Consider the following 14,505-nt stretch of genomic DNA (forward strand, 5'->3'; position numbering starts at 1 on the left):
AGGGGAAACCTGAGCAGTGTCGCAATGACTCTGGCCGTGGTGCTGGAGATCATTCAGCTTTGAGAGGAACAATCACCTTTGTTGTTTGATCAAAAATGAGAACTCAAATATTAGAAGTACCACTGATCCATTAACTGTTTTAAGGATGTCTGCGGTATTCAATGTTCCTTCTTTGCTGACTTCCATGTGGCCTTTTCCCCAGCAGACACAATGGCTTGTTAAAGCATGAAACGCACAGGTGCAGCTAATAACATATACTCAGTGTCCCAGGCAGGACTCTGGATCCGGCACACCTAAATGGAATGAAGCCATTATTGATGTCATGAATTACACCTGCAGACATGCTGGGACATATCCCGACAAAGACTCTCGCGCAGAAAAGACACTTTTCTTGAATCAGTTCTGTATTTCTTTATAAATTCTACAATTCTTGGATACTACCCACTTGTTTCTATTACATACATGCATAGATAATGCAAAGAGAGAGGGACGCACCACGTTGAATAGCTTCTTTGTTGTATACCATGTTTCTTAAGCAGCCCATGATATTTCCTTGTACGTGCAGGCTGACTTGGCTGATTCTTTAATGTAGCTCACAAGTCCTTAAATCCTTCAGAAAATGCCAGGAATTCAGATGGATAAACGATCTCATGGTCCCCAGAAGGACTTTAACCTGCCATCATATGATCATTAAGACTGTTGGTTATGTGGAGCTGGCAAACAGCCTAGGGAATGTGCCCGGTGCTGTAGTTTAGAGATGCTGATCAATATCCCTGATAATAGTATTAATATCTTAATATCTCTTTTTTGCTAGCTCAGTTTAAGAGATAGATAGAAATGAGGACAATAGGCCATGTTAAAGAGAGTTGTCTCATATTCTTACTATTTAGCAACCTTTTTCATTAATTAAAAATGTGTAGCCTTATGGTGCTTCTGGATAGTTTATAAGAAGTTTCCAGCCTTTAAAGACTCAACATAGTTAAATTTAAAGATTTTTTGGCCAACAAAATGAGAAATAAATGAAGGCTTCAGTTGATAAATTCAAATGAGCCCCTTCAGTCATAAATCCCACCATATTTTAAAATCCTATGTCATATGTTAAATTACCTATTATTACATTTATACAATGTCCTAATCATCTTATTATCATACTACGTGAGCAGTTGCACATTTCTGTATTCCCATCCTGTATATATTCAAATATCTGTTCCTTATATTTTATCCCTATTATTATTATTTCATGTATATTGTATGCATGTATAATTATTCTAGTGTTTCATTTATATTTATATTCTGTGCTGTGTGACGGATTTTGCTGCTGTAACACCATCATTTCCCATTTTAAAGGTGGTGCTGTACAAATAAACTTGCTTTGCTTTTAATACTAGAGGCCAACCAGAGCTTCTCCTCTGAGTAGCCTAGGCCTAATTCTGATTAAAAGTAAGAAACACACTACGCTACAATAACTACTGTGCATTGACCCTTAAATTGGCTGGAGAATAAACAAAGCCTTTGGTGCAATGGTTCAGCCCATTGGACAATGCCAGGAGGAGTAGGCGGGGCCTGTGTGACACCACGGTGCCTCTGTTCTTTCTCTCCGCTCCGCTCGTTGCTCGCTGCAGGCTGCGTGGCTTCCCGAGAACAAACCGAGCTACCAACTTTTTCCAATTGTTTTTTTGTTTTTACGTGTTTAAACTAGAAGCTCGCGATTCAGAGAAATGGCTCAACCATTTCCCAACGCTTTAGGTTGTGATACCGTTTCAAACTCGGTGTGCGGATTTGTCTAAATTGTGTCACAACTTCAAACAAATCAACAACGGAACAAGTTGGAACCGAGATAAAGGAATCCGGATCAGCTCCGCGCCTATCAAGGTAAGCGTTAGACGGCTAATTCTCCTAAACTATCGTTCACCGAGATACGTGACTGTTTGACATTTCTCCAACTTCCGAAATGTTATGAGTTTAGCTAGTCGCGCGGAGTAACATGGGATTCTTTGATGTTGTCTGATTGGAGCTGCCTGAATGTTCGCAGGCTAACTTGGGAGGAAAGTTGAGCGCGTGCTGAAATGCTGACCGTAGTTTCACATTTACTGCACAAAACGAATTAGATTTCACGCTGAGTCCCTCCACGGAAGTCCAAAGCCCCCTTTCACTGGGATTCAATAGCCGACTTAAATGTATCTGCTATGAAACAATGGAGGCTTTAAAGCGGAAGATATAAATTTGGTCATTTTGAAGTTGTGGACAGTCTTTATTAATCTACTTTTTTTTAAAGAGCTTTTACAAAATACAACTAACTAACAGTAGGCCACATACCAGAGAAAAAAAAACAAAACAAACATAATTAATAACCTACAAGCACATGTACTAGTGCAAAAATGGGCTGGTGAAGTGCATCCAGTGCAAAAAAAACCTAATAATACATCATAAAGTGCAAATAGTCTTTTATTAACCTACGGTGCCATGTCATGATTATTGCTAACTGGTTATTTTACATCATTATATTTATTAGAAATGTAATACAAATGTATTTAGCATGGAGTTAATCTCGTTTCATAAACATTCTCCCACTTAATGCAGTGGCTGCATGCCATGTCTAAATCCATTGCAGATGATCAAAAGAGAGATTTTCAAAGGTTTTCATCTGTTGCACTCTGGTTATATAATTTCATCCTGAAGGAGCTGGACTGAAGTGTCACATCTTGTGGGCTTGAAAGCGTTGGCTCCATCTTGAATGTGAGCCAGCAGAGAAACAAGCTGAAAGGAATTGATTGGCTCTCCCTGTGGTTGGAGGTGACTCACAGCCCTGAAATGTTTATAGGGGTGGAAAGATGTGATATAGTGCAACACACCCAGGTGTTGTTTCTTTGCCTTTCATTAATTATAGAATGAAGGTTGATTTAAAGGCCAGTTAGTGTAGCTCATTTGTTTGCACATGTTTTGAGAATTAAGTCTTGACACTGATGTCTATGGTATTTTATGGTGTAAATCTCTGTGTACACACACACTGCAGTTTTGTGTGGCAGTGCACCTTATCTGATCTCCTTTCATAACTCAAGGCTGAAGTTTATTTCCATTGTAACCCAGCGTACTGATATGAGTATTTTATTTCTGAACTACCTGTTCAGCAGCTGTTGGCATAGTAACTTTTGTTCAATCATAAAATGGGAGGAGTGTTTATGGTAGTGTTAACATCAAAAGGGAGGCACATGACCTGATAAAATCTCTTCCTCCTTTCCAAGTGTTATAAATGGTTGAATTAAACAAATGTAAAGGAGTGGCTCTTTTTACTTGTGCTTATATTTTGGTATGCTGTGTTTCCTCCTCCAGGTCTGAGTCAAGATGTCTGTCAGTAACCACGAAAACAGAAAGTCTCGCTCTAGTTCCGGGTCAATGAATATCCAACTCTTCCATAAGACGTCCCATGCAGACAGCCTGTTGACTCAGCTCAACCTGTTACGCAAACGAAAAATCTTCACAGATGTCATCCTAAAGGCCGGAAATAGATCCTTCCCCTGCCACCGGGCCGTCCTGGCTTCCTGTAGCCGATACTTTGAAGCCATGTTTAGTGGCGGGCTCAGGGAGAGTCGTGATGCCGAAGTTAACTTCAAAGACTCTCTCCATCCAGAGGTGCTGGAGCTCTTGCTCGACTACGCCTATTCAGCCCGAATCCTCATTAACGAGGAAAATGCGGAGTCGCTTCTGGAAGCCGGCGACATGCTTCAGTTTCACGACATCAGGGACGCAGCAGCAGAGTTTCTAGAAAAGAACCTCCACCAGTCAAACTGTCTGGGGATGATGCTGCTGTCAGACGCCCACCAGTGCCAGAGACTGTACGAGCTGTCGTGGAGGATGTGCCTGGCAAACTTTGCGACTCTCTTTAGGACTGAGGACTTCCTCAGCCTACCCAGAGACAAATTCCAGGAACTGATCCTCAGCGAGGAACTGGAGGTGGAGGATGAGAGCCTGGTGTACGAGGCTGTTATCGACTGGGTCAAGGCCGACATGGAGCACAGGCACAGCGAGCTGCCAGAGCTGCTGCGTTGTGTCCGCCTGGCGCTGCTTCCTGAAACATACCTGCTGAAAAACGTTGCTTCAGAGGAGCTGGTGATGTGCCATAAAGAGGGCCGGGAGATTGTCGAAGATGCCGTACGGTGCAAAATGAGGATCCTCCAGAATGACGGTATTGTAACAGGGTTCTGCGCCCGGCCGAGGAAGGTTAGCCAGGCCCTGCTGCTGCTGGGAGGACAGACTTTCATGTGCGATAAAGTCTACATGATCGACAACAAGACGAAGGAGATCACCCCCAAAACAGACATCCCCAGCCCCAGGAAAGAATGCAGCGCCTGTGCTATTGGTTGCAAGGTATGTATATGATCTTTAGATAAATATGTGCATTTTAATGTAATGCCATGTAGAAGTAGACAAAATTTAACTTCTCTCCACGTGTCTCAGGTTTACGTTACCGGAGGACGTGGCTCTGAAAACGGGGCTTCCAAAGATGTCTGGGTCTACGACACATTACATGACGAGTGGTCCAAAGCTTCACCTATGTTGGTAGCCAGATTTGGACATGGGTCCGCGGAGCTCGACCACATGCTCTTTGTTGTGGGAGGACACACTTCTCTTGCAGGATCTTTCCCTGCATCTCCATCTGTGTCTCTCAAACAGGTCGAACAGTACGACCCTCAGACCAATAAATGGACCCTGGTGGCGCCGCTCAGAGAAGGTGTGAGCAACGCTGCTGTAGTCGGGGCAAAAAACAAGCTCTTTGCCTTTGGGGGCACCTGTGTGAACAGAGACAAATACCCCAAGGTGCAATGCTTTGATCCCTGCCAGAACCGTTGGTCAGTGCCGGCTTCCTGTCCACAGCTGTGGCGCTACACTGCAGCGGCCGTGGTTGGTAACCATGTTGTGGTGATCGGAGGCGATACTGAATTCTCAGCCAGCTCTGCTTACCGATTCAACAGTGAGACGTACCAGTGGTCAAAGTTTGGCGACGTGACAGCCAAACGGATCAGCTGCCATGCAGTGGCGTCAGGAAACAGACTATATGTTGTTGGCGGGTACTTTGGGGCTCAGAGATGTAAGACACTAGACTGTTATGATCCATCGTCAGACTCCTGGGACAGTGTGACCAGTGTGCCCTACTCACTCATTCCCACTGCCTTCGTCAGCACATGGAAGTACCTCTCAGCATAGAGAGAGACGCACTGACTAGTTGCAGTTTCTGTGGTGAGTAATTGTAGTTTCCTTAAACTGACACAAATAAACAAAATGTAAATTATATGTGGTATGTGTAGTGTCCCTTGTCTTGTCAGATGATATATGGGAGCTCACTTTATGGAAATAAAAATATCTTTAGATAATTCACACAACATAGTTACTTAACAGAGGTGAATGTCAGTTTGAACCACACAAAGCCAACTTTTTTGGGTTGCTAGTGGTTACAGTTACACATTATCTAGCTGCTGAAACGGCTGGGTGTTGGACAAACATGGTGGAGCCCTGGTTTAGAGAGCGAGGGGAATGTTAGCGGTGCTGACAATTACAGAGCAAGAGCAACAACACAAGACCTCTGTCCCTGACAGGAATGAGGTGGAGAGGCAGGGATCAGGTCTGTGCTTGTAGGTGCTTTGCAGGGCCGGTCCTGGGTGCTAACCTAAATGCCTAGCATGAGTCAGTACCTCAAAACAGTAGTAACAGAAGAAAGAATCGATGCAGTATATATGCAGATGTATAGCAATATTTACCGTGGCAATACTGTATCGATACACAGACGCCAAGTATTAATCTGTTATTATATTTGAGTTTGTCTGCTTGACAATCCCATTTTGCAGCAATGAAATCAAAGTGGGATGAACAAAAGGGGAAATGTATCTTTTTAGATAAAACAGATATTGACAGATGTCTTTTAGGGACATAATTTGACAATGGGAAAAATTTGAAGTTGGAAAAAAGGTATTAAATTGCAGTATATCGCAGTTTATTGTCAAATGTTTAAAATTGCAATAATATCGTATCATGACATAAGTATCCAGATGATATCGTATCCTAAGGCCTCTGGGGATTCCCACCTCTACAAAACAGTTTAGTCATAAAAGTAGATGTGAGCAAGAGGAGCATAAAGAGCCTTTGGGGAGCTTTAGGTAAGAGGCCAAACAAACCTATTACGGTTCTCATATTAGGCTTTTTGGCTTTTCCCTTTCCTTTTTTCTGTTATATATGTTTTTTGTGCACGTATAGGTTTACAAGCCCAAAGTCAACCCCAAAGGGACTTACCAACCCCAACCGAAAACACTGTTCACAAACTGCTCCAAACATAACTAGCTAGCCTAGCTGCTAGCATGGCACTCCCTCATGCTCAGCAACTGACAAGCTAGCAGAACCTACTGTGAATGTGCAACTTCCAACAAAGAGGGGACAAAAGTGAGATGCCTCACTTTGTAACTAAAACAGAGAAGTCAACAGACAGGGTGAAAAGAGGAGCTGCAGCAATGTGCAGTACAACAAAATATGATATTTTCTGAAGATTAAACCTCATTAACCTATTCTGGTACAACCTCTAAATACAAATATGAGCCTGAAAATGAGCATAATATGAGCACTTTAAAATCTTATGTATGTGTGATACAGCACTTACTTTGACATGAGTGGAAAACCTAGTTTTACCTAAAAAGTCCTCTGTACACTAAATACAAGCGCCTTTTTTCTTAATAAAAATAAAACTTTATCCAAATGGCACCTTTTCTTAAAGTGTGTTGAGGGAGAAAAAGACAGTCCCGGTAAGTATCTGTTCAGTTCAGAGTAAAAAAGTCGTAATCTTATGAAGAATTCGGGCGAGAGGGTTAGTAGGAACAAAAAGGGACGGATACATCTCAAAGGTATGAAAAATGATTGACTTAGATGTAACGTACCATGTCAGAGTAGAAAAGCTCGCCCTAATCTGCGTGAAGGAATGACAGGTGGCAGTTTTCACAGCTTCATGTGAGATAAGAGATGATACATGTTTCCTGAGGTGTTTTCAGTTTTTCACACAGGCTGAGGACAGAGGGAGAGATGGAGGGGACAGTAGATGAAACAAGATGTAGGATGTAGAGGATATAGAGTGATGTTTTCAAGGTTTTGCAGTTTGTCGTGCCCGGTGGTGGTAGAGCTAGTTTTAGGTTTGTGGCCAGAGATCAGACGACTCGTTCCCAGCCCAGCGTTAATTCACCTCACACCCGACGTACTACGGCTGTAAATGACCTTTCCAGCTCCATATTCTGCATCTTCAAGGTCATAACTCTAATCTGAGGTTGGACCAGAACCGGTTTCCATGGTTTCATCGTCCGACACCAGGGTTATGTTGTTCTGCACGTTGCTGCAGACCCTATCTTTCATGTTTTTGTAAACAAATATAAACTACCAGGATACTTGTATATCTGACTGGTAAAGTCTGTTGTTTGCATTTATTTCAATGCCCCCAGTGGAAAATCAAGTTTAAAGTCTTTCTAGTTGTTGCCAAGAAAGATATTTCATCAGTGTCAGTGATGTAAAAAAGAATACTGAAGTACTGTAAGTGTGACCAATATGTCCATTTCTGTAAACAAAGTAAAAGGGATAAAGCATCCTGCAAAACAACAGCTCTCGCTGTCAGGACTACGGGAAAGTGACTCCGAACAAGTTATTTTTATGCTGCCAAGAATTTATTTGAAGGTAAAGCTGAGGGGAAGCATGTGAGAAGCAGAGAGTGTATGTGGGACTTGTGTCTTCAGTAAACAGCTTGAAATGATGGAGCTGGGGGATTAACATTATGAGGCTGTTGGCATGGGCCGCTAGCTGCGGGCTATGAAAGATCAAGGCACTGCCTCTTTATGAACTCTTGAAGTTACAGCAGCTACCATCCCGCTGCTAGCTGCCTTTCTGTTTAATAACAGCCGACATGGAAAAGCTCAAACTTTTTAGCTTGTTAAGCAGGCGTCCTCCCCTGACACTGGTCGACTCTCTCTCTCCTCCGAGAATTGGGGGGCTTGGGAGGAGAATCAGTGGCAAAAAGAGTAGGGAGCAACATGGTGACACTGAGCAGGAGGACTACTAGGAGGTGAAGTGCAGACCTGTGTGTGTGACCACCACTCAGCTGTACATGTTTTTACACACTTGGGAAACCACTCATTTTCCACTTGCACAACTCTGTCTCTCTCACACACACAGGCACTCACATTGCTAGCATTGCCTGTCCTTTAAAAAGCCAGCCATCCTTACTCTAATTCGGGAGGAATGAAGGTGTGGCTTGCATTCCCATTAGTAAAGTTTGTTAATGTTGCCTTATGGTTGAGGCCCTTTATTTCTCCTGTGTGCGATCACCAGCCTTTTTGTCACCACCTACTGTAGTTTGTGGTCCTGTGTATTTCCAACAGATGTGACTGACCACAGACTCCAGGGCCAGGCCAGAACCCACTGTTGATGGAAAAGTATTTGTAAACATTTAAACATTATTGTACAAATGGGTTATGGTTCAGATGGGAGAAGTAAATAACTTCATAGGCTAAAATCATAAAGCCTAAAAACCTAAATAGTTTTATTGTAATATTTGACTAATGCCTGTACAATTGCTACAGTTACAAGTTAAGCTTAGATTAGTATATTAAGTGTGTTTTGGATCTGTAAGCGGAGGACCATCACGGTGGAATCTGGTCAGTTTTTCATTCCAGACTACAACCAGACAGGATGTAACCGGAGATCCCTGCACAAAGTTCAAGACAATCTCTCTCTCCTTTAAACTAATGAACTTTAACGGCCCCAGAGATGACAGTTATCTACGCTTGAGCTGTTGTTGTGTCAACCCCCCTTCCTCTCTTTTCCATCCCTCCCTCCTCATCACCGCTGTAGAAAAATCAGACATAAGCAGTTTTCTTCTCTTAACGGCTTCAACCGAAGCACTTATGAGGCGGGCACGCCTTTGTGTGATAGGGTACACCTGGAGAGGTCGGGGGCCACAGAAGAAGTCCTTGGTGGGCGCTCTGCTTACCCAGACAGCTGCTGTAAAATGGAAAGGTCACGGTGGGATCAGGGAGGAGGAGTGCAAAGGCCCCAGTCACTCAATACTAATGTTTTATTAATGCCTCGCTGTGAGGGCCACCAGGAACACAAGCTGAATGAGGCTTTTATTGTGGCATCTGTGTACAACAACGATCCCCCCCTCTCTTCCCTCAGACACACACATACACAGTCAGAGTAAGCACGTGCACACACACACACTTCGTCTTCAGTCCCTTGAGTAATCAATCTGCCACATTACAGCCCTCAGCACAACTACTCAAATTTGCATAAACCTAATGGAGTTTTTATTGGTCTTTTCACCATGCTGCGAGTAACAAAAAGGAAAAGGGAAAAGATGCTTAAAATGGCTGAATAATCACCCAGACTAATATGATTACGCCCTTAAAAAGATTTGAGCCGTCATACAGTTACAAGGGCCTCTGCAGGAAGCCAGCTGGGATGGGTCAGTGTGTCTGCCTGGTATTTAATGTGAATATTTAACGTAATATTTGCGCCTCTGAAGTGGCACGTTCTCGTTTCTCATCTTATTCCTGAGTCCTTAATCTGTCCGTGAAAACAATGCAAACTCATGTAAATGAAGTGACTGTGATTTATACGTTCGTCAATACAGTTCATTTCTTAGTGGTCATTAGTAAACATGGCACAGAGGGGACACAAGGGACACATAAAGTAAAAGGACTCGGCGTTGGTGTGTTGCCTTGTGGGTAACTTGGCCTTAGGAATACGTTGTTTATTTAATAAATGGGACCCAGTCTTGTGGTGCGGATGCTCTGTCAACCAGACAATGTGTCGTTTATGAATGGTAGAAAAGATTCATTTTATTCAGTCATTTTGGTACTTTTGTCCAACTCAGTCTGGCATTGGTCTCACGTGGAGGAGAAAGTGAAATAAGTGATGGGAGCGGACAGACTGAGTCAGGTTAGACCTCAGAGGGCCACATCCAATCACTTCCTATCGTTTCAGCCCATCTGTTTGGTCTGCTGTGGACACGTGGACTCCCTGTGTCCCTCACAGCTTCACACTGTGGTTACTGCACAGGATCAGACCAAAGACACTCACGGGGCATCTGGGTACTTTCTGGGTTACATTTATTAACAGGTCAGGACAGGTGAAGGTCCATTTGGTTGTTTCGGTGCAGTAAGAGTTTGAATACAAATCAGGAATGAGTTTTTCCATATAAACAAATGTGGCCCATGTGCTTTGAAATATAGATAAAAAGGTGTACAGTGTGGACGCTGCAGCTCAGTGTTGAGTAGACTTGACCTTGACATGACAGGTAATAATGACGGCACTGTGAGGCAGTCTGGAGCTAATTTCTTGTGACAGCGGGACCCTTGTGGCGCTGGGAGCTGAAGTTTGATGATGTGAGACAGGAATGGTGTTTTTTGTTATGGATGTACTGATAATGACAGACGCATAACCTTTGTGGGTCAGAGTGTATCTCTATGGAATACAATCTAACCTTTTTGTTTTGTTTTAAAGTTTAATAATGCACGGGAAATAAAAAAAAAAGTACTTTTTACAATGTCATATATTGTGTACCTTTTTGTTGTGGTGGGCTTGGGCTGAGGTCATGCTGGTGGTTTGACAACATGAATACATCATGTGAAAGCCCATGCTCTTTGCAGTAGATCGATGACTAAATATAAAGCTGCAACTTGAATGAAACGTTGATCTTGTCATAGTTTGAGTGGAGCAGAGTATTTAAGACTTAGAGGCGTGCTCTTCATCATAGAGAGAGAGAGAGAGAGAGAGAGAGAGAGAGAGAGAGAGAGAGAGAGAGAGAGAGAGAGAGAGAGAGAGAGAGAGAGAGAGAGAGAGAGAGAGAGAGAGAGAGAGAGAGAGAGAGAGAGAGAGAGAGAGAGAGAGAGAGAGAGAGTCTATCAGGCCTACAGTTACAAGTGATACAATAGGTGCTACTACTGCAACTGTACTTGGATCAGGAAGCTGAGTTTGTCCTACAGCACGTGTTAACCGGTTGGTTTCAGGGCTGGGCAACTTGAATACTTTTTGGCACTGACCAAAATGTGTCTGTAGCAATATCATAGAGTGTTAAGTACTGAAAGCTGGCACCGCGTGTGCGGCCAGATTTGGAAGCTTGTTTACTTATTCTGTGAGTACTTTGTGATTTAAATAATAACTGTGCCAATTTCAGATGACTAGCTCTTGTACAACTGCTTATATTTATAAAACATTTAGCATAAGTGTGGCTTATTTTGTTAAATTAAAGGAACACTTCACTGGTTGCCTAGCAACCTCACAGTGATGATAAGACACCAGGAAGCCACTGCACAGGGCCAAGAAAAGAACTTGTACATTAACCCCCCTATAACCATAGCTTGCTGTTTTTAAGGACTAAACAAAGGAAATATATAACATGTTAGTTGCGGTGTAGCCACCGATGCCCACCAAAGTGGTGTCTCCAGTGAAACATCACATTGAACATGTCTCTCCTCTCAGTGCTGAGCACTCGGACTGGGGGCTGCACGGCTTACGCAAACTGATCAAATCATACGGATACGAAACCTGCTACAGCAGCTATAGCAACCATTATGAATAAAAGACGTGTCATCTTATTAGTCCTGACGTTCTTTTGCTAGAAATGAGTGTATTTCATAGGCTGTAAAAAATGGGTTTGTTTAAAATCACGACGCTGGGCCCAGTGGCTGGTCAGTGACTGTCAGTCATCGGCCTAGAGTAAATGGTACGTGGATATCGCTGCCTTCAGAAAGAGCCAGCCTAGCTGTTTCCCCCTATTTCCAGGCTATCTTCTAAGCTTACTAGCTGCTGGCTGTAGCTTCATATTTAACAGAGAAATATTAGAACGTGAAATACCAAATGAAAAAATTATCCTTTTTTTAAAATATTTTTTAGTCTTTTTTTTTTTTTGTTTTTTTATATTTCTCAAAGTGAGGTAAAAAAAGGTCTGTGCTAATATTGGGATGAAACTTGAAAATGAAAACCCTTCCCTTGACACGGTTTGTGCCTGAGGCCATTCGACTTATGCTGTCTAGTACGTTTTATTTCAGCATTCTGATTAATACATATACTGTATTTTGCATTGCATCAACCTGCCAAAGTAAATCTTTCAGAGGTTAAATGCATTTCCTCCTGCTCCTTATCCTGAAGCGTGTTTGTAACCTCTTTCTGTCTCTCTGCTAGTAGTGCAGTGTTCTGACTCTGTCCCACTGTTGTGCTAGAGGCAATGTAATTCACAGCAATGACACATGTGAATGGATCAGTTGGGGCTTCAATAGTATCAGCCGGCTTTGTCAGCCATGGAAATGAGAACTCATTAAGTTATCCAAACAACCCCCCAGCAGAGCCTGTCTGGACAGTAACTGTCAACTGTCTTTCTCCTCGAATAGTGAGAGAGCACACACACATCCTTCATCTGCTCTGGCAGAATGAATTATCATCCAAAATATGCAAATCAGAGGGTAATAATGCTCTCCAACCCCTCAAATATCCAGTGGATCATTTCTTCCTAACAGCAGGGGAGGGACATTAAATACTTAACTATCTGAATTTGCAGAGACAGCGGCGATAAGAGATTCCAAAGAATTCACAAGGTTTAGGAAAATATTAATTAAGCATTCAGGAATTTGATAATTGAACCATAAGGAAGCTTATTACAGTTAGGAATTAGCAGACAAGCAGATGGTTTTGGAATATTTGTCCAGAGAAGCTTATTTTTTGCAGCGTGGGTTCCTCTCTAATGCCATCCTCAGATATTTATTACCTAGCGACATAAATGACTTGAGTGGCTTAATCCCACATGCCAGGAGGACTTTGGTTAAATAGTGCCCCGTCCTGAGGCATTATTAACGCTATGTGGGTAAGCTTGATAAAATGGCATGGTGATAAGCTGATGTGTAGCCCGGAGGACCAAAGTCTCTGCATTCCTCTCCACTCCCTTAGAATGTCCAGGCTGCCCCTCTTGTCATGTGGTTGTTCCTCATACAGCAGAGTTCACAGGACCTAAACATGAATCTCCCTCTTGTCTCTTTCCCCAGATCCGCCGTGGTGTCTGGTATGCAGCCATGTGTCTCCCTTCACTGGCCGCACAGAGGAGGAGGAAGAGCTTGTATGTTCCTGCTGTGGCTCCATCCAGCCTGATTCACTTCATTAGTCTGCGGCCTCTTTCCACCTGATCTGTTTACTCGTACTTCTTGTGTAACTTTCCCATGCAGCTACTAGCCTGAGCTGGACTTGTTGCCATGTATACTGCAGTGGGGGCCTCAAAATGTCTAATATAACATGCGAAGCACAGCCAGGAAGCAGACCGATAGCATAGATGTGTGCTCCGGGCCTCTGCCTAACATCTCCAGACTTTTCTCTTCCCACCTCCTGGGGCCAATCGGCTAACTGTATCGGCCCTGCACTGCTCAACTAACCCACTCCATTTTCAAATATGTGTTTCATCTTGCCAGCAGAGTGCCAGTTAGCAGACTCCGTAAGGACTTATTAGTGTCTCTCACTGACATCTTGTTTTAAAGTCCACAGAAAAGGAGGTCAGCCGGTCCTTTTGTTGTGGTTTCTCTTCCCTCCTGACACGGAGCGTTTTCTCAGGTGTAATTTATGTAGACTGCTGGTAGACTGAATTACACCTTTGCTATGCTCAGTGTATGGGGAAGAAGAGAAGACATTTGGGGAAGTGTATGATTTTGTGCACAAAAACAATCTTTCTGTCTGTATTTTTAGACTTTGGACTCGGTCTTCCCTCAATTTTGGTAAGCTAAATTTGTATCTTCCTCCTTGACTTAAAATATACGCTCACAAGAGAGAATGTGGCCCATTAAGGCCCAAGAAGATACTTTCTGTTTCAAGATGTTATTTCAGGCTATGATTTTTGTCATTTTTTGTGTGTATTTTGTGTCTCAGGGTTATGTATAGTTTTGCTTGTATTTGTTCAAGGAAGTATAACGTCTTGTAACGTTTTCTGTCTTTTTTTGTGTGTGAATTTACTATTTTGTGATAAACCGTTTCACAGAGCGCTCTCATTTTAGAATACATTGTTATGCCAATTGTAAATGTATGTTTACCGTTAATAGTAGTGGTCATATTTAAAACATATGTTTCCAAAACCTGAATATCTAACTTTCGTGTTATTCTGGATTTAGATGACAAAAGCTAAGTGTGTCCAAAGTAGTTAAGTAATACTTTGTAGCTATAATGTTTTTTTCATTTGATATCACGATCTTTCAAGGAAGTTTTTTTTGTGTGCATAGTTTGTATATTTGCTTTGTAATGAATTTGTAGAAGCCTTTGATTTGCACATTTTGTACAAAGAAATCTCTTAATGGTCTTAATTTTGTATCTTTGTCTTAACCCAGCTTGGGTATTGTGAATAATCAAAAGCGTTTTTGTAGCAAATTATCCAGTTGATTCTGTTTGAACAACACTTTTGCTCTGTGTGGAAGTCTGCAGTTTTCCAATATATCAAAGTATATATCAAATACA

General features: G+C 42.5%; 1 protein-coding gene across 2 annotated transcripts; it reads left to right on the forward strand.

The window, feature by feature from the left end:
- Positions 1-1,574: 1,574 nt before the first annotated feature.
- Positions 1,575-14,268, forward strand: enc3 (ectodermal-neural cortex 3). 2 transcript variants are annotated; one of them, XR_004657954.1, is made up of 5 exons: positions 1,575-1,872; positions 3,331-4,365; positions 4,456-5,235; positions 13,059-14,000; positions 14,256-14,268. XR_004657954.1 is itself a non-coding variant. In XM_034881924.1 (4 exons), exons 2-3 carry the CDS (start codon positions 3,343-3,345, stop codon positions 5,200-5,202), a joined length of 1,770 nt encoding a protein of 589 aa, XP_034737815.1. In that variant the 5' UTR covers positions 1,575-1,872; positions 3,331-3,342; the 3' UTR covers positions 5,203-5,235; positions 13,059-14,169. The 2 variants fall into 2 exon arrangements, 1 of the variants encoding a protein (XP_034737815.1); XM_034881924.1 differs by lacking the exon at positions 14,256-14,268 and having other exon boundaries at positions 13,059-14,169.
- The last annotated feature ends 237 nt before the right edge of the window (positions 14,269-14,505 follow it).

Source organism: Etheostoma cragini, chromosome 9 (assembly GCF_013103735.1).
Source record: "Etheostoma cragini isolate CJK2018 chromosome 9, CSU_Ecrag_1.0, whole genome shotgun sequence".
NCBI lineage: Eukaryota > Metazoa > Chordata > Actinopteri > Perciformes > Percidae > Etheostoma > Etheostoma cragini.

What these genes read in the sequence shown, in the direction of transcription:
- enc3 (XM_034881924.1), top strand. Translation starts at nt 3,343, where the DNA reads ATGTCTGTCAGTAACCACGAAAACAGAAAGTCTCGCTCTAGTTCCGGG. An exon ending in CCTGTGCTATTGGTTGCAAG is followed by an intron (nt 4,366 to 4,455) that starts GTATGTATATGA and finishes CACGTGTCTCAG; the next exon opens with GTTTACGTTACCGGAGGACG.